Consider the following 23,408-nt stretch of genomic DNA (forward strand, 5'->3'; position numbering starts at 1 on the left):
GTTTTCACGGTGGGGGCATTTATTTAAAAAATCAGAACTCCTTCATTAAGTAAATGAAGTAAGTTGATCCCAAAGGAGTTTCAGCAAAGAGAAAGCTGAGTTACAGTTAATGTTTGATTTTTAAAGACACTGATATTTATCCTAGGAGATTTAACTTGACCTTTTCATTAACTTTGTAGGTATTTTCTTAAAGTGACAATAGTAAGAAGACTGACAGACTTGATAAAAGAATATGATCTTATTGTTCACCAACTTGCTACCTATCCTGATGTTAACAACTCTATTAAGATGGAAGTGGGCATTGAAGATTGTTTACATATAGAATTTGAATATAATAAGTCAAAGTAAGTACCTTTCACAAACAGAGGTAACTTAAATGTTCAGGGGAAATTAAGAAATAAGCTTTTCAGGTTTTTTAAATTGGTCAAAGTGAGGGTAGAATTGACATTAATCTGATGTTAACAGATCTCTGAACAGAAGGAAACTGTAGTGTAGAAGTTTGTTTTGGCTTCTGACTCAGTGCAAGTGTCTTTCATACTCTATTCCTGATAGGTCTTTGCTTGGTCATATTTTGTAGAGGATCTTTTCTCAGAAGGCAGCTGATTCCTATGTCTGTAAAAATTTTACTGGCCTGACATCACTTTAGCCTTGTCATCTTTTTAAAACTAAACAAAAATACTTTATTTTTCTGACAACATAAATAATAAATACGTTTTTATTATTGAAAATTTTGATAATGTGGGAAAGTCAAAGGGAGTAAAAATATCACATATTTTCACCTTTACCTTTTAACCACAATTAATATAGTCTCTCATATCTTTCCATGTGGGAAGAGGAGGTATGTTGTATTTTTACAGAAATAGGTTCTTGTTTTGTTTAATGCCTTTTTAAAGTATATTGTGAAAATTCTCAAACATATACCAAAGTATATGAACAGTATAACGAATCCTCATGTACCCATTGCCCAGCTCTGACTGTTCAGATTTGTTTTGTCTATATTCAGCACTATACTCCCCATAGATTATACAGCAGCAAATTCCACATATAAAATTTTATTCATAGAAATTATGTATCATTTTTAATATGACCATAGTGTTCTATCTGAAAATGTTAATAATTCTTCAATATCTTCACATATCAAGTCAGTGTTCGCATTTCCTAAATTGTCTCATACATGGTTTGTTCAGATCAGTATAAAATGTTCAGATCCAATGTGTGCAAACACATGGCTTTTGGTTGTTTGATCTTAAATATGATTTATAGTTGTTTTTCTCCTATTTTTTCATTAAAGTTTATTTGTTGAAGAAATGGATGTACACACTCTTATCCTCTTCCTGTGCACTCTTCTGTTACCTGATTTTTATTGTTACTCTTCAGTTTGTTTCACTGAAACTATGATATACATGCCTTCAGAGTCTTAAATTATGTCGTTGATAAAATTATCAGATAGTTTAGGACCTAAAAACTTGTCACTGGGAGCCTCCCTTCAGACTGACATAATTGCATTAACCAACTTTTTGGGATATTATTATTTTTTGGGGAGATATATATTATTTTGAGATCCAAACCTGGGAGAAGGCTTACAAAGCCCTCTAGGAATATTGTAGGAATTCCCAGTTTTATTATCACTTCATTTAAAGGTACTTGGGAAAGGTCTTTGATTGTTAGATACTGATCAGCAACAAATTCAACTAGGGAGTTTCTTTGAGGGCAGGTGATGTGTTAGCTACACTATTCTAGCACTCGGAGTAATAATGATACTAAACTCTTGTGTAGAATTTTTATTGCTCAGAAACATTTTCATATACTAAATGAATATTTTGAGCATAAGAATCTTAATTTTCCATGCATAAATTAAGTTCTTTGGAAACTAAGTTAATTTCTGAGTAAGGACCAAAAGACTAATTCTTCCTTCTGAGGTGTATTGATAGTCAAGTAATAGTTTGATTCCTTATTTTTATGATACACTCATGTGCTGTATAACAATGTTTCTTTCGATCAGCACACTGCCTGTACAACGGTGGTATACCATAAGCTTCAGTGTGTAGTAGGCTTATACCAGTGTTTTCAACTGCTGGTCCATAGACCAGTATGTCAGAAATTTTGGGCTGGTTTATGAAAGAGTTAACTGCCCTGATGTTGTAAGAAGATTATAGACCCAATGATCTTAGTCAAATTTACTTGTGCTCAGGGTGATTTTTGCTTTAGCAGTCCAAAATAATTCTATTTTCACTGGTCTACAAGTATAAAAAGGTTGAAAACCACTTGACTGTATCATCAAGGTTTGTATAAGTGTACCCTATGACGTTCGTACAATAACAAAATGGCCTAATGATGTATTTCTTAGAATGTACCCCCGTCATTAAATGGTGCAAACTGTAAATTGATTAATATTTTTTTGAAAAAGAGGAATATGAATAGTCAAAAAGGTATTCTTAAATAGTTATTAATATAAAGATGTCTAATAAGGACTTTTAGGGCATATTTTACTCTTTTTCTTTGTTTTTTAAATAATAAGTGAGATAAATTTTTTCCCTAAAGGTATCATTTAAAGGATGTGATTGTTGGAAAAATTTACTTCTTATTAGTAAGAATAAAAATCCAACATATGGAGTTACAACTGATCAAAAAAGAGATCACAGGAATTGGTAAGTTGAAAGAATATTTGAATGAAAAGTCCTGTTTTAGTTGAAATTTTAAAGTCTTAAAATATTATTTAAACAAAATAAATATTCACATTGGGTACTAACTTTGATAATATTGCTGGCAATAGGTTACTCATTTACATTTTTTAAAAAATCGATTTTTGAATATAATAGTTCCCCCTTGTCTGTGGGGGATACAACTTAAGATCCACAGTGGATACCTAAAACTACGGATAGTACCGAACCCTATATAAACTTTTTTTTCTGTACACACAGACCCAAATTAGGCACATAAAAGATGAATAACAATAATAATGAAATAGAACAATATAACAATATACTATAATAAAAGTTATGTGAATGTGGTCTCATTCTCTCACAATGTCTTATTGCAGTGTACTGACTCTTGTTCTTGTGATCATGTGAGATGATACAATGCCTATGTGATGAGATGAAGTGAGTGGAATGATGTAGGCATGGTAACATAGCATTAGGTTGCTATAAGGGTTACTTGAACACAAGGACTGCCAATACCATGAAAGTTTATCTGACAACTAAGATGGCTACTAAATGACAAATAGGCAGCTTATACACGTGGATACACTAGACAAAACAGTGATTCCTGCCCCAGACAGAATAGAGCAGGAAGACACGAGATTTCATCATGCTACTCATAATAGCAAGCAATCTAAAAACTTAGGAATTATTTCTGGAATTTTTCATTTAATGTTTTTGGACCGTGGTTGACTGCAGGTAACTGAAACCATGGGTTAAGAGGAGAACTACTATAGGTAATAAATTCACATAAAAAAAAGTGTGTAAGACTATATAGTAAAGAGTATCTTATTTCTGTATTCTAGCTACTCATAGGCAATATATTTATGTTTTTAAGTCCTTCTAGACTTCCTTTTTAAAATTTTTTTCCATTGATTTAAGAGAGAGAGAAGTATCAACTTATTCCACTTAGTTGTTCCAATTAGTTGTGCATTCATTGGTTGCTTCTTGTATGTGCCCTGCTCTGACTGGGGAACAAACCTGTGACCTCAGTGTGCTGGGATGACTCCCTATCCACTGACCCACCTGGCCAGGGCCCTTCTAGACTTCCTTTTTGTCTGTTATCAAGGCAGCAGTAGTAACAGTTGCTCTTCAAGTTTCCCTATGCTGCCTAAGGATGACAAGAGGAAAGATCCTGGAAAGTCATCCAAGAAAGAAAAGGCCAGGCCCCGGCCAGATAGCTCAGTTAGTTGGAGCATTGTCCTGAAGCGCAGAGGTTTCCAGATCCATCCCTGGTCAGGGCACATACAGGAACAGATCTATGTTCCTGTCAGTCTGTCTCTCCCACTCCCCCTCTTTTTTCTCTCACTAAAATCAATAAATTAAAAAAAAAGAAAAAAGAAAGAAAGGAAAAAGAAACAGACCAGTGAAGAAATCTGGGACAAGGTGAAAAAGAAGTGGTCCAAAGGCAAAGTTTGGGACAAACTCAATTACCTAGTCTTGTTTGGCAAAGCAGCATATGAGAAACTAAAAAGGTTCCCACCTGTAAGCTTGTAACGCCAGTTGTTGTCTCTGAGAGATTTAAGATCCTCAGTTCCTTGGCCAGGGCAGCCCTGCAGGAGCTCTTTAGTAAAGGAATTCCTCAACTAGTTTCAAAGCACAGCTCAAGCAATTTACACAAGAAACACCCAGGTTGAGGATGGCCCATCTGCTGATGAGGATACATGAACAACAGGTCCCACCAACTGTGCATTTTGAAAAATAAAACTTAGTTTTTTAAAGTGAATTTATACTACTTGATTAAAAATCGTTTAATTTGCTTTTAGAGGAAAAAAACCATCAATTTGTTGTTCTACTCATATGCATTTATTGTTCAAAACACCTTCATATACTAAGTGAATGTTTCGAGCACACGAATCTTAATTTTCCATGCTTAAGTTCTTTAGAAACTAAGTTAACTTCTGAGTAAGGACCAATAGGCTAATTCTTCCTTCTGAGGTATATTGATAATCAAGTAATAGTTTGTTTTGATCAGCACACTGCCTGTACAACATTTATTGTAGTTATTGTTTGATTCTTGTATGTGCCCTGACCAGGGATCAAACCCACAACCTTGGAATGTCAAGACAACTCTCCAACCAACTGAGCTCCCTAGCCAGGGCAAAAAGTAAAACTTTATTAAAATAAAAATTCTTCTAGGGATTTATGCATGTACCTCTATATTATGCCTTCTCCGTTTTTAGTTAAATAGTTAACATACAATAAAAACTTGCTTTTTCACCTAGTGATATATCATAGCAATCTTTTCATATCAATATGTAAGGAAGAAAACTTACTCATCATTTTTTATAGTATTGCAGTTGTTGTATGTACGTACTAGAATTTAACCACTCTGCTGTTGATGGACATACACGTTTCTAGTCTTTTGTTATTATAAAAAGTGTTTTAATTTAATAGTTATTTTACCTGTGTGTGTGTATGTGTATGAGCAAGATAAAATTTTAGAAGTGGAATTGCTGTTTCAAAGGGTATATTTATTTTTAATTTTTATACATAATACCAGTTTGTCCTCTGTATGGTTTGTAACAATTTTCATCTACCAGCAGTTAATGTAGGGGAGTGCCTCTTTTTCCTCTCTTCTCCCCAGTGTAAGGTTATAAAACATTGAGCTGATCTGGTGGAAAGGGGGAAGAAGTACCCCATTGTAGTGTAAAGTTTTCTCATTCTGAGTGAGCATGAGTATATTTTAATGTGTATAAAAACTTTGTATTTTGGCCCTGGCCGGCGCTGGGGATGGCTCCATGGCCTCTGCCCCAGGCGCTAGAGTGGCTCTGGTTGTGACAGAGCGACACCCCGGATGGGCAGAGCATCGCTCCCTGGTGGGCGTGCCAGGTGGATCCCGGTCGGGCGCATGCGAGAGTCTGTCTGACTGCTTCCCCGTTTCTAGCTTTAGAAAAATACAAAAACAAACAAACAAACAAAAAAAACAACAAAAAAACTTTGTATTTTTTGTAAACTGCCTATCCATATTCTTTGCCCCATCACTATTGGATTACCAGTCTTATTTTTAAAAACTATTTACATATTAGGGAAATCAATCCCTATTTCTACAAGAAAAAATAATTTTTTTTCTTTTCATTGTCTTGCTATGGTGGTTTATGCCATGTAGAGGTGTTTGATATTTATGTAGTTGTTGATTAGTTTTTCTCTTTATGGACACTGAGTTTTGTGCCACAGTTAGAAAGCCCTTTTTCATACTGAGGTTCTAAGAATAATTTTCTTTGCTTGATTCTACTAAAATAATATGTTACAGTTTAGGGATTTTGTTTAAATTTTTAAATTATTTGGAGTCTGTCCCATGTAAGATAATGAGGTATAAATCCAACTTTGCTTTTTCCAGATGGCTGACCAGTTGCCCCCAAATCATTTATTGGTTCATAAACTGCTTTTTAATTTTTTTTTTTTTTGTATTTTTCTGAAGCTGGAAACGGGGAGAGACAGACAGACTCCCGCATGCGCCCGACCGGGATCCACCCAGCACGCCCACCAGGGGGCGATGCTCTGCCCCTCCGGGGCGTCGCTCTGTTGTGACCAGAGCCACTCTAGCGCCTGGGGCAGAGGCCAAGGAGCCATCCCCAGTGCCCGGGCCATCTTTGCTCCAATGGAGCCTTGGCTACAGGAGGGGAAGAGAGAGACAGAGAGGAAGGAGAAGGGGGGGGGTGGAGAAGCAGATGGGTGCTTCTCCTGTGTGCCCTGGCCAGGAATTGAACCCGGGACTTCCGCATGCCAGGCCGACGCTCTACCACTGAGCCAACCGGCCAGGGCCTGCTTTTTAATTTTAATTAGTATATCAATTTAGTTTGTCCCCTGTAGCTTGTTTGTTTCTTGTTGAAAATAATTTTAGGCAGTACATTTTAAGAATTTATAATTGGGCCTGACCAGGCAGTGGCGCAGTGGATAGAGCGTCGGACTGGGATGCAGAGGACCCAGGTTCGAGACCCAAGGTTGCCAGCTTGAGCGTGGGCTCATCTGGTTTGAGCAAAAGCTCACCAGCTTGGACCCAAGGTGGCTGGCTTGAGCAAGGGGTTACTTGGTCTGCTGAAGGCCCACAGTCAAGGCAAATATGAGAAAGCAGTCAGTGAACAACTAAAGTGTTGCAACACACAATGAAAAACTAATGATAGATGCTTCTCATCTCTCTGTTCCTGTCTGTCCCTGTCTATCCCTCTCTCTGACTCTCTGTCTCTGTAAAAAAAAAGAAAAGAAAGTTTATAATTGGTGGTAGTCATAAATATCTGTGATTTCTTTTATTTATTTTATTTATTGACTTGAGATAGTGAGAAAGGAAGAAAGACAGAAACATTGATCTGTTCCTGTATGTGCCCTGACCGGGGATGGAACCCACAGTGTTTGAGTATCAGGACCATGCGCTAACCAACTGAGTTATCTGGCCAAGGCTACATCTGGGATTTCTTAATCTCTATATTTTCCCTGCTAATAAAACTTTTAAGTAATTTAAAGATATTAAAACCAAACTTCATGTTCCCATTTGTTTTAAAAAATTATTTACTGAAAATTTTTTTTAATATAAAAATTATGTTTCTAGAAAATTTTAAATAAATAATCTGTTCTCATAATCCGGAGTACAGATCCATATTTACAACATTGACATCATTACTGTATGTTTTGGTATACTTTTTTCACTTATCATATCACTGACTTTTTAAAAATGTCTGGATTCAATAATTTCTTAAGAGGGTGAATCTCCAAATTTAAAAGAACTGTATGTCAATCAGATATTTAGTTTGATATTTTATGTTAAAGTTAACTGCAAGAGAAGACAGTTTGGGTGTTGTAGAGAAAACTAGCGAGTCAGTAGTTAGTTCTGACGTGTATTGCTAGTTTCCAGCGTATCAGTTATCAGAAGGAACTCTGTGAAGAAGATTCTTGCACTGTATATTATCTTAGAGAGGAAGGGAGGTAACATTCTGTTGAGTGTTAAGTATGTTATTTATTAAGGTGACCAATCACCCTCCTTTAGGGATGACAGTACTTCTTATAAGTTCCGTTCTCCCTTGAAAAGTGTCCTCCTACATGTCCTCCTTTTTGATATTGGAAGACTAATTTGTAAATTACTGTATTTGATCGTGCAGAGTTGATCCATTGCGTGTGATGTGACATATTTGTATCTAAATGAGTCCTTTTATCTTACAATTATTAAAAATTAATAGGCATGGAAGCATAATTACAATATAAAATATTACAAATGTTTTTATTATGCATTTATCACATTATAGTGTATTATTGTTGCAATGAATAAAATGTCTTTTATTTATGATTGTTTTCTTCAACTTATTTTTGTCCTTTTCATTGTAAAAATGTTGGTCCCCTTATATTTATAGATCAGGAAACAGAAAAGAATAGTCACCATTTTTACAAAATAGAAAGATAAATTAGTACTAAAATAATGTAGTGAGAAAATAGGAAGAAGGTATAAGACTGGAAATTATGTTCCAGAAATAATTTAAATTAATATTATTTACATTTTTGCACTAGGACCCAGTACCACAACAGAAACAGAAACAATTGCTAAATATGAAATAATGGATGGTGCACCAGTTAAAGGTAACCCTCTACATTGGTTTCTTCTGTGTTCTAGGTAGTGCAAACAGCAGTGTTCATGCAGTTTTGTTTGAAAGTATTTATGCAGTGTGAGAATATTTGTGAATTTTTAACACAGTTCTCACAATGATGGCTTTTATGATCACCTTTGTACATATACTGAGAAGACTGTAATAGTACTTACAAGTGTGAAATAAGGTTTAATTTTTTTACTCCATTTAAATTTAGAATTTAGAGACATGTATAATCTATAGTTCTGAATTTGTAATATTTTTATTGTATTCTTTATAATAGTTCATTTCTGTAAATATATTTTATTCTTGATGAACATAAGGTGCAGTCTAGGTAGGCATTAATTTCTGTGGGATTCTAGAGTCTGTATAGCACCCAGAAAAATAAGCAGTTCCATTACTACTAGATAATCTTCAGTGTGTCAAATAAAAATAACTCAAAAGTGGTGGCTTAGAATTTCAGCTTATATAGTCACCTTCAAAAGAACAATAGCACGGAGAGAAATGACTAGACAAAAAAAAGTAAGCTTTAGGCTTCTAAGGGTAGCAAACTGAGAAGGTAGATATATGAGAAGAAACTAATGGAATAAGATTGGTTTGTAGATTCTTCTTGTGCCATCCCTTGACTGATGAGTCTGTCTCTAGTAAAAGAATTTATGTCCTGACTTTAGGCAGTAAAGGGGGAGCCTTTTCTGCTTTGGCTGCTGCTTTTTAAAACATTTTAAAATTATTTTTTATCCTTCAGTGAGAGGAGAGGAGGCAGAGACAGACTCCTGCATGCACCCGACCGGGATCCACCCAGCAAGCCCACTAGGGGGCGATGCTCTGTCCATCTGGGGCACTGCTCTGTTGCTCAGCAACTGAGCTCTTCTTAGTGCCTGAGGCAGAGGCTGTGGAGCCATCCTCGGCACCCGGGGCCAACTTGCTCCAATCAAGCCATGGCTGCGGGAGAGGGAGAGAGAGAAGCAAGAGGGGGTGGGGTGGAGAAGCAGATGGGTGCTTCTCCTGTGTGCCGTGACTGGGGATTGAACCCCAGACATCCATATGCTGGGCCAGTGCTCTACCACTGAGTCAACCGGCTAGGGCCTAATTTGTTTTATTTTTATATTTTAATTTTTCCATTGACTTGAAAGAGAGAGAGACGCATCATCTCTTTGTTCCACTTAGTTGTTTTGTTTAGTTGTGCACTCATTGATTTCCTCTTGTACATGCCTGGACTGGCTATTGAAACTGTGACCCTGGTGCACAGGGATTAGTTGTTACCCTCTGAACCACCTGGCCAGGGCCTGCGTTTGTTGCTTCTTAACTGCCTGGGGCTCAAAATACTTTTTATATCAGGCATATTTTGTGGTGATATAGAACTCTTCAATAGCTAATTATTGCAGAGTTGGAGATTGAGCCTAGGCCTTTCTGACTCTAAGACCTATATGTTTATACTTTTATATTATGCAATTATTACTTGGTAAAATTCCAGCAGCCACAGTGTTTTATGTAAAAAGATTCCAAACAGGATATAGAAGTAGTTACCCTTAGGAAAAGAGAAGCCATGCAACTGAATAGCAATCTTTTCCGTATTGAAGGAGTGTCATCATTTTGAACATGTTTGTTGCTTTGGATGCATTAGTAATAAATACTCAAGAATTTACACAATTAAAAATTATGGTAAACTTCATGAAAGGAGAAAAACACTAATGCAGCACTTATCTACTGGCCCTGTTGTATGTTTTTTCCATCTAGTCCTAACAAATTCTCTTCAAGATTGGTATTCTCCGTTTCACAGATGAGAAATTTGAAACAGAATTGTGACTTGGTCAAGGTCACGCAGCCAGTATACCATAGAGTTGGGATTAGAATCCAGGCATTCTGGCTCTAGAACAGTGGTTCTCATCTACGTGCTATTTTGCCATTCCCCCTCTTTACTCACCACCCCCACGCTAGGACATTTGGCAATGCCTGGAGACATTTTTGGTGGTCACATGTGGGGAATGCTTCTGGCGTCTAGTGGGTAGAGGCCAAGGATGCTGCAAAACCTCTTACAGTGCATAGGACCTTACCCACAATAAAGAATTAGCAGACTTGCCTGACCAGGCGGTGGCGCAGTGGATAGAGCATTGGACTGGGATGCTGAGGACCCAACTTCGAGACCCCGAGGATGCCAGCTTGAGCGCGGGCTCATCTGGTTTGAGCACTCACCAGCTTGGACCCAAGGTCGCTGGCTCCAGCAAGGGGTTACTCGGCCTCCTGAAGGCCTTGGGTCAAGGCTTACATATGAGAAAGCAATCAAGGAACAACTAAGGTGTCGCAATGCGCAATGAAAAACTAATGATTGATGCTTCTCATCTCTCCGTTCCTGTCTATCCCTCTCTCTGACTCTCTCTCTGTCTCTGTAAAAAACACCACCACCACCCCCCCAAATTAACAAACTCAAAATGTTAATATTACCAAGGCTGAGAAATTTTGGTTTAAAGTTTTAGTTATACTGCCCAGTCTTGAGGAACTGAAGTATTAGTACCTTCTCTATAATGATTATTTCTAGTTATATAACTATATATTATTTAGTAATCTTTTAGAATTCAATGGAAATTGCTTTCCTTTCAGGTGAATCAATTCCAATAAGACTATTTTTAGCAGGATATGACCCAACTCCAACAATGAGAGATGTGAACAAAAAGTTTTCAGTAAGGTACTTTTTGAATCTAGTCCTTGTTGATGAGGAAGACAGAAGGTACTTCAAGCAGCAGGTATGGTGCCACCCAGGCTGGTATTTTGTTAAATGGCAGTTCTAAAATCACCTGTGCAAACTCATTTTTCTAAGCTTTATTGTACTGAGCAAGGAGGTTACTAAGTGAAAATACTGAGAGTATGATAAGGAAGTAGGCATGAATGCTATTTGTTGTGATAGATAGATCCCTTCCCAATTGTTCTGCAGGACTCCAGAATGGGCTACAATTTAGCAGGACTTTTATTTTTCTATTGAAGGTTTTGTTTTTTATAAAAACAATACTCACTGTAAAAAAATAAAATTGGAAGAACAAATTGAAGGTCATCAAAAATTACACCGTCATTGTGATTAATTTTCCAGATAAAATTGTGTGTACATTGAGATCACATAATGCATGATGTTCTTTATTTTTACCTTATCAACAAACATGAATTTCCATTAACACTTTTAATGACTGCATTAACTTCATGAATTTTGGGGTCTCCCTTTTTTTTTTATTCTATTATAAATGTTCATGAGATGACCCAAATCTAATACTTTTTTAAATAAACTGTTTATCATAAAACCTATTCTCATTTTGAAGTCAAAGCCTTTGCTGAATTATGAATGAAGATTTTGATTACAAATTTTTTTTGGTATTCTGAACCAGATTAATAAATATTTAGATCTCAGCTGAGTGTTCAAAACTAATTAGAAATTATTTTGTGCTGAGTACTATGAAGGATACAAAAACTACCTTTTTAAACATGGATTGTCCTCAAGGTTTCACATTGCACATATATGGAAAAAGAAAAATTAATAGTTTGACAGTAATTTAGAAGAGAAAAAATTCTATTTAATGCTGCCATATACTGTGTAATTAAACATAGGTAATTTATAACTTCAAAATAGATTGTATGAAATTTACAATTCCTAAATTAATTACATATTGTGGCCCTATTGAATAAGTATACTGCTTCCCATGGGCATTCATTTGGGTGTTTAAATTCTGATATGTTTAAAAACAGTTTTTCATGACTTTATGAAGCAAATAATTTTAGGAATTTGGAAAAGAGATTTCAGGATATGATAGGCTGAGAAATAGTGTTGGAGCATATAGGGGAAGATGTAGGGCAAGCTTATTTGAAGTGTACTGGAGGCAGAGAATAGTTTGGCTGGGGGGGGGGGCGAGGGAGGGAAGGGAGTGATGTACATTGGATCAGGGTTTTGGTTTATCTTATAGGCACTATGGAAGAGCAATCCAAGCACTGTTTTAGATTAATCTGGTAGTGATAGGAAGGTCGTACTTAGAAGGGGCCTCAGACAAGTGAGGCAGTCTTCTACCTGGAAGGTACACTGCTCACAAAAATTAGGGGATATTTCAAAATGAATATGAAGCGATAAAAAAAGCATTTGATTTTTTAAAATTAAAATCAGAAAAGCAAATGACAAATGAAAGAAAGTTTGATTATGCAAATGAGATGCTACTCGTGATTGAGTAGCAAGTGACATATTGGTGGGAGTGAACAGAAGCATGTCAAACTGGACGAGAGTTGCCACACATTGACTGTTCAGTAGGGTGTATGATCACCCAAGACTGCCAAAACACACTGACAGTGATGGGGCAGGACAGGATCAGATCGTCCAGCAGTTCTTGTGGGATTCTCTGCCACTCTTGCTCCAGGGCAACTTCCAGCTCAAGAAGTGTTGTAGGAGGCATTGGACGGTTTGCAGACGTCTTCCCAGTGCATCCCAAGCATGTTCAATGGGATTCAGGTCTGGAGAACATGAAGGCCAGTCCATGCGTTTGATTCTTGCCTCCTGAAGCATGTTGTTCACAAGATGTGAATGGTGGGGCCTTGCATTATCATCTATGAAAAGAAAGTTTCCAACAGCTCCAGCACAGGGTACTACTATAGGGTGCAGGACCTCATCTTGATATCTGACAGCAGTCAGCAATCTGTTTCTGATGACGTGGAGGTTGGTACAACCACCAATACTGATGCCAGTCCACACCATGATTCCACCACCTGAAGGAGTCCCTTTCTTTCATGAAACGGATTCTCCCATGTTCCTTGTTCATGCCAGATCAAGACATGATGATTGTCATGCTGCAGACTGAACCGTGACTCATCAAAGAGGACAGTTGACCACTCATCACGGGTCCAATGACGATGCTCATCAGCCCACCCTCTGTAGGTTTTACAGTGTTCAGCAGATAACAGAATGCATACCATTGGTCACCAGGCATGCAGTCCAACAGGATGGAGATGATTTTGTATGGTCTGGGTGTATATCCATTGTCTAGTGGCAGCAAGAAACTGTCCCTGCAGCTCTGTTGCATTGCTGCGCCTGTTCCCTTCTTGCCAGTCAAGTCAAGTAGCGGTCATCTCTTGCTGTTGTGGCAGATGGGCGACCCTGCCCTTGTCTTCTTTGTACTGTGCCAGTCTCTTGAAAGTGATTCCCCAGTCTGTTAATCATGCTTTGGGATGTTCCACGTGCTGTTGCCACTGTTGTCTGTGTTTGACCAGCTTCAAGACATCCTATGGCTTTCTAGGCTTTGCATTCAGGCAAATCATGTTGCAGGGAATGCATTGCAAGGGCTGGGAAATTGCAGGATGCGCACGTTCAAGATTAAGGAACGTGCAGATACTCCAGTACTTTCAGTCTTTTGTATAGTGCGTTTTCACCAATGAAATAGAAGTTGGTTTTGCATCTTATTTGCATAATCAAACAGCTTTCTTTGACTTGTTTGCTTTTTTGATGTTCTTGTTTAATAAAAGAATCAAGTGCTTTTTTTTATTGCTTCATATTCATTTTGAAATAACCCCTAATTTTTGTGAGCAGTGTATTTCAGTATCTAAGACTGAAGTGACAGGGCTTGAACTTGGACAAGGGTGGTAGAACAGCAAACCAAAGGATAGATTTATTCTTTATATCAGTAATAGCTAGAATTTTGTGCCAGATTGGATTGGTGGTGGTGGTGTGCATAGGTACTGGTAGGGGGAGCAGAGTTGACAGAGGCATTCTGAGATTAGAATTAGAAGAAAGTGCATCTTTAGTAGGGAAGTCTTTCATTTAGTTTGGGTTAAAATTTGAAGTAGCACTATTTTCATGGTGAAAATTTAAGGTATAACATGAAAACATTAATTTATTGATATCTTGAATTTTTTTTACTAGGAGATCATTTTGTGGAGAAAAGCTCCTGAAAAACTTAGGAAACAGAGAACAAACTTTCACCAGCGATTTGAATCACCAGACTCACAGGCATCTCCTGAACAGCCTGAAATGTGAACTGAATAGGAGGAAAAAAAAACAACTCTCACAACCATTGAGATTAAGTTCGGCAAGTTAAAGATGGTTGCAGCAGGTAGCGGGGGAAAGGCCAAAAGTCCATGTATAATAGTCTTCTTTATCTTACAGTGCTGCATTTATTTTATGATATAACTAAATATTCTTCATGTACATACATTTTAAAAAAGTGCTTTCTTTGAAACACTGGAACTTTCTTAAGCTGCCGGGCTTTTTTTTTTTATTACTGCGCACTTTGATTTCATGATAAGGATTCATATATGCATTGGTATAAACTTTAAAGATTTTCATGAGTAGGCTGTATTTGTAATTTTGCTTTTTTTCTGCATAATGTTGATTATAAATCCATTCTTTTTCATGCTAATGATTACCTCTTATTCTCTATATGCAAAATTAAATATTTTGTGTTCAAATAAAATTAAAACCTGCGTGGCCCTTACATCCTACAGCAATTTAAAACATGGCATCTCAATTTCTGAGTACTACATTTATGACTTCATGTACATGAGAAATGCATATGGAATGTCTCACGTTAGGTGCTTCTGAGTCTGCCATTCCATAGCTTCCTGAATTTTGTTCTCTTTGAAGTCTTCTGTGGTAAGAATTTTTTTCCCCAAGGAATATGTGACATCACTGCAGCCTTCTTTTGGTCATGTTAACCATTTTGCTACTACTATCCAGCAGGTCTACTGTATGTTTTCTGCAATGTGGAGTTAACTATTTAGAAGTTGTTAAAACTATACAATTTTTCCATTAATACTTTGAAATTATTCTTAATTTAAGGAAATCTTTGTACCATATACATGCAAATATAATTTTCTTGACTTCACAAATATTGTCTTCCCTTTTCAGGGAAGAATATGAGGATGGGGCAATTCAGATGGATATGTTATTAAGCATGTAGTCATCCATTTCTGGACAATACGTTTGTTTTATTGGAACTTCAGCTCATTCAAACTTAATTTTAAATTTTGCCTACTCTTTACATTTTAATACTAAATTAAAGTCATTTGTTCAGAGTCTATAAAAAAAGAAGGCTGCAGTCATGTGCATTAAGTTTGATCTCAGATACACTCAGTGTGGGGTGAAGGAACTAAAGCCTGTTGTGTGAACTGCTTTTTCACTTATGGTTCGTTGGATTTTGTACCAATATTTTTTATACACTTCAGTGCAAGTCTTGTCAGTTAATCTTACTTTATGAGTAAGCTAAGTAATCCAAATTACATTTCTTTAAACTTGTTTTACTACTTTGGCACTTTGATAAAATGGTCAATAACCAATTTCTTTACTGGCAAAAGGTTCTATGTACCATGTGCTGGAGCATCTATTTTAAATATGGTATCTGTGAATGGTAATGTTTTTCTTTTCATATAAGTGCCTGTTCAGAGATTCAAAATTTTAAAATGCCAAATATTTTCATGGTCATTTGCATGTAATAATCTACAAAATACTCAAGAAAATTTGAAAACCAATTGTATTTATCCAGCCTCGAATTGTGCAACCACGATGTATAATAAAGACTTTGAAACAGATACTGAACTTGCTATTTGATTAAAACGATTAAAATAATTTCTATTCTCAGTTCTTTCCTCATTTTCCCATTTATCATTGTGGCCAGGATTGCGGAACACTTCAGGAAGCTATAATTATGACAATTTTGAGTTTTTACAAATAATGTCAATTTGTTTTAAAGCTATAAAATGCTTTTAATTAGTTGGCTTAAAAGACTCATAAATAGGATGCTTATTCAGTTTGCTTGAGATATTGTTTTATAACCAATTTGAAAAATAAAAATTTGAATTCAGTATTTGGTGAACTAAGTAAAAAGTTGGCCAGTTAATCTGAAGTGAACTTGGAAAAGGAATTTATGTCTTTATAGGGTACTATATCTAAGGTGGTTCTCAATTCTGGCTACATTTTTAAATCACTTTAGCAGTTTTTGAAAATCATACCAGGTCCTACCTGGTATGAATCAGAATTTCAGGGACCCAGACATAACCATTAAAAAGAGCTACCCAGGGTTGAGAACCACTGTCTGAACTATTTATTTTTCTCATTAGTGAAAATTTTTCATTGTTTTGAAATGTTGGGGAGGAAAACTTTTTTCTACCTCTTCTATGTTTGGGAGCCTGCTAATTAAACTGACAGAGAAAAAAAAATGATTTGAGTATAGAGGAGTTCAAAAAAATGTGACTTAAAGGGGTGGTTAGAATTTGGGGCTTAAATATCATTAATTAATAGGGGAAAGGGGGTAAAGAACACTAGGGGAACTCACTAAAGAAATGCAATATGGCTCCAGCAGTACAGACGTCTGGGAAGTGCTGTGTTCTCTGTGACACTACAATCTCACGCTGGGTTGACTGCTCTGCCCAAAGACAAACATGTCCCAGGAGGTTATTCAATGTATAGAGTGTAATAACTACCTTATGGTATCTTTTAACTTAGAAATGCATTGTTATTTCTGGTGGTCTATGTGACTACCCACCATATGGTTTTGCTGTATAAAAAGGAACCCTGTTCTGGGAGGGGTGTGGATTTTGTCCTGCCATGGGAGGAAGCAAGCAGCTGCTGTGCCCATGTATGTAACTTTCTCCTATTAAAGCTCTTATGAATTTGGATAAAGCTTTGTGTCAGTTTTTTGGAATTGATCTTGAATTTAGACTTTTGAGGCTTTCCGATACTTATAAATGACTTTCCAATGGGAATTTGTGGGGAGGATGGACACATGGAAAAGCAAACGACTTTTAGGAAAAATAGTAAGGGTTCTTAGGAGAATAATGGTAGGTACAGTTTTGTGACAAAGTCTGTCTAGGTGTGGTGCTGACTTCTGTCTGGTGTGGAGTTCATCTTCCCTGGTTGCTCCCTGAGGAGATTTATGACTACTGGGTTCTTTTGGGAAGCTCTGCTTTTAGGCAGATAGGGGATTTCAGGAACTCATACACTTTCTCAAAACTTGATGCCACATTGGTATATTCTGGAGCCCTTTAGTATGGGCCAGGTAGTTTGAACACTCAGTTCTAATTACCATGTGAATCAGTAGTCTTTTATTTAATTATGTCCCCTCTATATTCAGCTGAATCTGTTGAACACTCCAGGAGTTTACAGTAGTCTGGATTGGAATTAACATTTTAAGTTTCAAATTAGATAAAAGGTATAGTGAGGAAAATATGTCATTAAATATGTATAATACATTCTTTTTCAGGCTTGAGGTCCATGAGCATAATTCTTATGTCACTTCCCTATTTAAACTTTTAGAGACTCGATTCCAGGATAAAGTTTGAATTCGGTATTACAAAACACCTTCAGATACAATTATGCCAGCCTATGGAGAATACCCATCCTCCATCCTGCATGCTTAACTTCTGGGAAGGTTCTCCTGGCCAATCTGGCTCACCAGCACCTCCATCTATAAGTCAAAGGGATGTCTGTTTGTTGTGCTGTCAAGGCATGCTATACACACCTCCAAGATTATGCTCACACACTTAAAGAATTCAATAGATTTTGAACTTCTTTGGGCTCAGCCTTTTTTGTTTGGTATACTTTGTACTTATAAATACTCAGTATCTGAATAAATAGGTGAACCTAATTTTCACAGTGATTATAAAATTAAAAGGTGTCCTTTAGAAAAATATACGATCCAAATGTAATAAAATAGCTTGTATACCTGATATTTTAAAAAGTATTCTGAGCCTGGACTGGGGTGGCATGGTGGATAAAGTGTTGACTGGAATACTAAGGTTGCATGTTCTAAACCCTGAGCTTGCCTGGTCAAGGCACATCAATGAACAAGCTATCAATGAACAACTAGAGTGGAGCAACTATGAGTTGATAATTCTTGCTCCAAACTCCTCCTCCTCCTGTAAAATCTAAAAAAAAATTCTGTGAAACAAAGGCATGTAACAAATTGTTACTGGAATCCTAGTTGACACACAGTTTACATATTACATGACATTCCTTCAAATTGCAAGATTTTAATGTTTCAAGTATAATGAGAGAATTAGAAAACCTAAGAACATATTTTGAGAATTTAATATGTTGCATGTAACAGTATCCAACCAATGCAAATGAAACTAAACTTTGGGGTGCAGAGGACATATTTTTGCTATTGTTAAGGCTAATCCGGAGGGACCCGAAACATTGAAGACACAAAATCCGTTGATTCCACACCAAAGCTTTATTGTCTAGCTTGGCAGAGCGGCGGCAACTCTGACAGAAATCTGAGGGAGAGCGCGCCAGCCCTTTGTTTTACCTAGTTTTATAGTTTTGCAAGCAGAAGCAAAAATTGTAATTAGGTGCCTTTTACCACTATTGGTTATAGTCATATGCCCTTTAACATGATAGGACCATGTTCAATTTGCAAGCCATACATCATTTTGGAGAAAACAAAATTTACAAGTCAACACAATGATAGAAAGCTTTCTTCCTGCACCTGGCTAGCCATTCACCCTTTTCCCCACAGGTGTGGTGGAATGTAAGGAAATCCATGTTTTCCTTCTCTTTGCCAAGGGCCATCCTGGTTTTATGCCAATCACACAGTATAGAGATCATTCACCAAATTTCTCTGCACACCTTAACCCAAATTAATAAAATGTTTTTTGAGCCTCTTAAAATATTAATATTGATTCTGTAGCTTTTGGTACTTTACAACACCTGCGGGTGAGGTGGCACAGTGGCTCCTCAGGGCTCCTCACTATGCAGCTGTGACATACAAACTGCTCAGGTTAAAGTATAGTATGTACACATGCTATACAAGGGGTTTACCTGAGAAAATGCAGGCCAACAAAATACCTTGGCAATGTTCCTGTAGGGCAGATCAAGTTATGTTCGCTAATGCTATTCTATCGGAAAGTTAATACTCCGCGAAACTTTTGGGAAAATGCTCCTAAATGTTGGAGTCTGCAAGCACGCTCACAGCTCAGGACATTGCTTCTCCATCAATCCCAATCGCCCTAGTCTCAGTTCTGCCCACGTGCTTCTAGACCACGTGCGCCTACTGACCTGGCCAGCTTGCTTCACAGCGGCACTTCACAGGCCCCCTCTTCTCATCTGTGACATCCCCAGTGGTGCCTGATCACTTTCTTTCTATTTTTCTTTTTTTAGATAAAGCTGGCTCCGATAGCTGATGAGAGAGCGAGAACAAGAACTTATCTTTTCTGATTTTCATTCCTAATCTTCTTCTCCCTCTTTTGAGCAATCTTATCGTACTCTTTCTTTTTTGATCGGGCGATTTCCTGGGCAGCTCCTCGGCTCGGTCTGGGTCTTTCCGGACAGTAGGCGCTTGCGGTGTGCGTCACTATTCACTGCAGTGTTCCGGCGCTGCTCCAGCCAGTTTCCTCTAGGACTTGCGGTCTAAATGTCCTTACCCCGGTGTGCCCTGCTGTGGGCTCGGCTCCCGGCGGGGCGCCACTCTGGCCACAGGGCAGCCGTCTGCTCTGCTCTTCGCGCCCACGTTGGACCCTTTCCTGGGGCTCTGGGGCGAGTTCCCGCCGTTGCCTCCGCCTCCTCCTCGGCCTCAGGAGGTTCCAAAGCCCCGAACACGTCCTTGTTTGTGCCACTGACTGTGAAACCTCAGGGCCCCAGCGCAGATGGCGATGTGGGGGCCGAGCTAACCCGGCCTCTGGACAAGAGTGAGTGCAGGAACTAGCGGGGACGGCGGGGCGGGGGGTGTCTGCTGGGCTGAGGGGCGGCCTTAAGGACGCTGCACCCCCTTCCCCTGGACACCCGAGGTCCCCTCGAGCGTTATCATCGCTCCGGCCAGTGTCTGTCTCTTTCACTGATTTGTGAGCCTCTGAACGCTTGTCATTGTGTCCGATTGATGCTTTAATATGGCGCCTCAGAAGTGGGTTTTGCCGTTTCACTCTTCTCTCAATGGTTTAAACCCTTTTATTATTTACCTTCCATGAGTCGTTAGTTGGACGATTGATTTTTCTAGCATCCTTCTTTGTTGTCCACCCCCCCACCCCCGCAGAATTATTGCCTCAGAGGCGGTGCAGTGAAAAGCCAGAGGAGGACTTTTTTCAGGATTCTTTGTCATTGACTGGGCACCTACACAAACAAGACATTGCCTTAGGCTGTGGGGTGGTTGCTAAGAGGAGCCAGACTCAGCTCCAGATCTTTCTCGCTCCAGATGTATGGATAACCAACTGTAATACAAGGTAGAAGATGGTAAGGGTCCTCGCCAAAAGTGGTAGGCACCATGATCATCCGCGACTGGAGAGAAAGGAATCGCTTAGCATCAGCAGAGTTACTTTGTTCCTTCAAGGTAACTGTGGATGGATTTGACAGAGAGGCGTGTAAATGTTTACGAGGGAAATTTCAGATTATAGGACTGAATGATTGAGGAGGTGAGGCAGTTTTCTTTAATCAAAGGAAGCTAGGGGGAACTAGGCACTGAACTATCTTTAGGCATTTCACTTCAATAAGCAACATTAGTGCCTCATATTGTAACTTTAAAATACAGAATACAACATGCTATGGTCAAATCTTGTTTTTCAGGGCAGAAGTACAATACTTTCACTAAAAATGTGGTGGAACTTTCACAGTATATATTACTCTTTAATCAGGTCTTCCAAGCCACTGTTAAGCAAACTCTTACTTGTAGTTGGGGGCTATATTATTATTATTATTTTTTGTATTTTTCTGAAGTTGGAAACCAGGAGGCAGTCGGATGGACTCCTGCATGCGCCCACCGGGATCCACCCGGCATGCCCACCAGGGGGCGATGCTCTGCCCATCTTAGGGCATTGCTCTGCTGCAATCAGAGCCATTCTAGCGCCTGAGGCAGAGGCCATAGAGCTACCCCCAGCGCCCGGGTCAACTTTGCTCCAGTGGAGCCTTGGCTGCGGGAGGGGACGAGAGAGACAGAGAGGAAGGAGAGGAGGAGGGGTGGAGAAGCAGACGGGCGCTTCTCCTGTGTGCCCTGGCCGGGAATCGAACCCTGGACGCCTGCACGCCATGCCGACGCTCTACCACTGAGCCAACCTGCCAGGGCCTATTTTGGTACTTTTAATAATGTAATTATTATGCCTGACCAGGCAGTGGTGCAGTAGTTAGCGTTGTGCTGGACCGCTAAGGACTAGGTTCAAAACTCTGAGGTCGCAGGCCTGAGCACAGGGGCTCCAGTCTGAGTGTGGGTCATAGACATGACCCTGTGGTCGCTGGCTTGGATGCAGCAACCGCCACCCACCCCCAATCAAGGCACATATGAGAACGCAATAATGAACAACTAAGGTGCTGCAACTATGAGTTGATAATTCTCATCTTTCCCTTCCTGTCTCACAAAAACAAGCAAACAAATAATTATTTGTGTTATTGTATATTATTTATTTTTATTATTTTTAGCTAGAGACAGGGAGAGAGATTCTCTGCTCATCTGGGGCCATGCTTGCAATCAGGCTATTTTTATCACCTGAGGTGGAGGCTACATGGTACCATCCTCAGCACCGTGGCCTATGCACTCCAACCAATAGAGCCATTGCTGCTGGAGAGGAAGAAAGAGAGAGAAGGGGGAGGGGTGGAGAAGCAGATGGTTGCTTCTCCTGTGTGCCCTGACTGGGAATTGAACCTGAGACATCCACACACCAGGCCAGTGCTCTACCACTGAGCCAATTGGCTAGGGCCCCAGGGCATCGTCTTAACCATTTTTAAGTATACAGTTCAGTAGTGTTAAGTATATTCACATTGTTGTGAAACATGTCCCCAGAGCTTTTTCATCTTGCAAAACTGAAACTCTAAATTTATTTTTAAAAACCATTTCTGCTTTTATTTTATATTATATAAGGAATGATTTGTGTGAAGTAATGACATTCATTAGATTTAAATATAGAAAAAATACTTATTTTGTGCAACTATTCCAATTTACCTGAAAGTATAAATGTCTTTGATGCTTCCAGTAAGGAGAGAGAATGGAGACCTAGATTGTTAGCAGCAGCAGGTTTTCTTCTGGTGGAGAATCCTTATGTACTAGGCGGTTTTTCATTTCCTTTGGGATTGGTTTAGATCAGGGGTCCCCAAACTATGGCTCGCGGGCCACATGCGGCCCCCTGAGGCCATTTATCCGGCCCTCGCAGCACTTCTGGAAGGGGCACCTCTTTCATTGGTGGTCAGTGAGAGGAGCATAGTTCCCATTGAAATACTGGTCAGTTTGTTGATTTAAATTTACTTGTTCTTTATTTTAAATATTGTATTTGTTCCCGTTTTGTTTTTTACTTTAAAATAAGATATGTGCAGTGTGCATAGGGATTTGTTCATAGTTTTTTTTTTATAGTCCGGCCCTCCAACGGTCTGAGGGACAGTGAACTGGCCCCCTGTGTAAAAAGTTTGGGGACCCCTGGTTTAGATGTTGCAATTACTAGAATGATTTTCAACATTGCAAGAGGGGCTGCAGAGAACAATGAACTACCACAGTTTTACATGATTAAGGTACCAGATTTTCATGTAGAGATTGAGACAAGAAGTTGTCACTTCTCAATCACTTGCATGCTCTTCACCCCAAAATTGGTGTACTTCAAGGCTTTGTCCTTTGTTACCTTGCCATCTTATTCTGCAATCTCCTTAGGGTGGCTCACTCTTTCTCCTTAAGTCAGTATTCCTTTTAGATCTTTGTCTCGAGCCTATACGCCTCTCATTCTCCCTGAACCTGTATCTCCCTGGACCTTAATATCTGGCTGCCTATCACGTAGCTCCACTTGGATTTATTACGTGCTCCTGACCTTCACATGTCTAAGACAACTTATCTGTTCCTCAACTTGTTTATTCTTCAGGTTTTTTGGTCAAAAACCTGGTAGTCTTGGTTCTTCCCATTCCACTTCCCTACATCTTACAGTCAGAAAGTACAGTCAACAAGTCTTGTTACTTTGTCTCATAAATATTTATTGAATTAATTCATTCCCTTCCTCCACTTCAACCAACCTAACCTAAATAATCAGGTTCTGTCTTTTGATGGGACTATTGAAATAACCCTTACATGTATCCTTGAACACCTTTGAGCTCTAATCCATTCTCTACAGTAGTCAAAATGTTCTTTTTTTTTTAATATGTTCTTTTAAAAGAAAGATCTAATAAATAACATCTAAATGTGTTGCTACCCTGAAATAATTACTATATTTCCCCATGTATAAGACG

At 38.6% G+C, this 23,408-nt stretch overlaps 2 protein-coding genes across 3 annotated transcripts in view; both read left to right on the forward strand.

The window, feature by feature from the left end:
• Positions 1 to 15,817, forward strand: part of VPS26A (VPS26 retromer complex component A) — a 41,105-nt gene extending 25,288 nt beyond the window's left edge. Inside the window, exons 5-9 of the mRNA XM_066348679.1 lie at positions 180 to 344; positions 2,542 to 2,648; positions 8,196 to 8,264; positions 10,871 to 11,013; positions 14,154 to 15,817. Coding sequence (XP_066204776.1) covers positions 180 to 344; positions 2,542 to 2,648; positions 8,196 to 8,264; positions 10,871 to 11,013; positions 14,154 to 14,267 — 598 coding nt within the window. The 3' untranslated portion in view covers positions 14,268 to 15,817. The remainder of the gene's footprint in view (positions 1 to 179; positions 345 to 2,541; positions 2,649 to 8,195; positions 8,265 to 10,870; positions 11,014 to 14,153) is intronic.
• A 3,778-nt stretch (positions 15,818 to 19,595) lies between these two features.
• The window catches only part of SUPV3L1 (Suv3 like RNA helicase), a 42,321-nt gene continuing 38,508 nt past the window's right edge, over positions 19,596 to 23,408 (forward strand). Inside the window, exon 1 of one of the 2 annotated variants that reach the window (XM_066348157.1) lies at positions 19,596 to 19,912. In XM_066348157.1, the coding sequence (XP_066204254.1) occupies positions 19,639 to 19,912 (274 nt within the window). In that variant the 5' untranslated portion in view covers positions 19,596 to 19,638. The remainder of the gene's footprint in view (positions 19,913 to 23,408) is intronic. The other variant, XM_066348159.1, reaches the window with a different exon arrangement.

This window comes from Saccopteryx leptura, chromosome 9, assembly GCF_036850995.1.
Source record: "Saccopteryx leptura isolate mSacLep1 chromosome 9, mSacLep1_pri_phased_curated, whole genome shotgun sequence".
NCBI classification, from domain to species: Eukaryota; Metazoa; Chordata; class Mammalia; order Chiroptera; family Emballonuridae; genus Saccopteryx; species Saccopteryx leptura.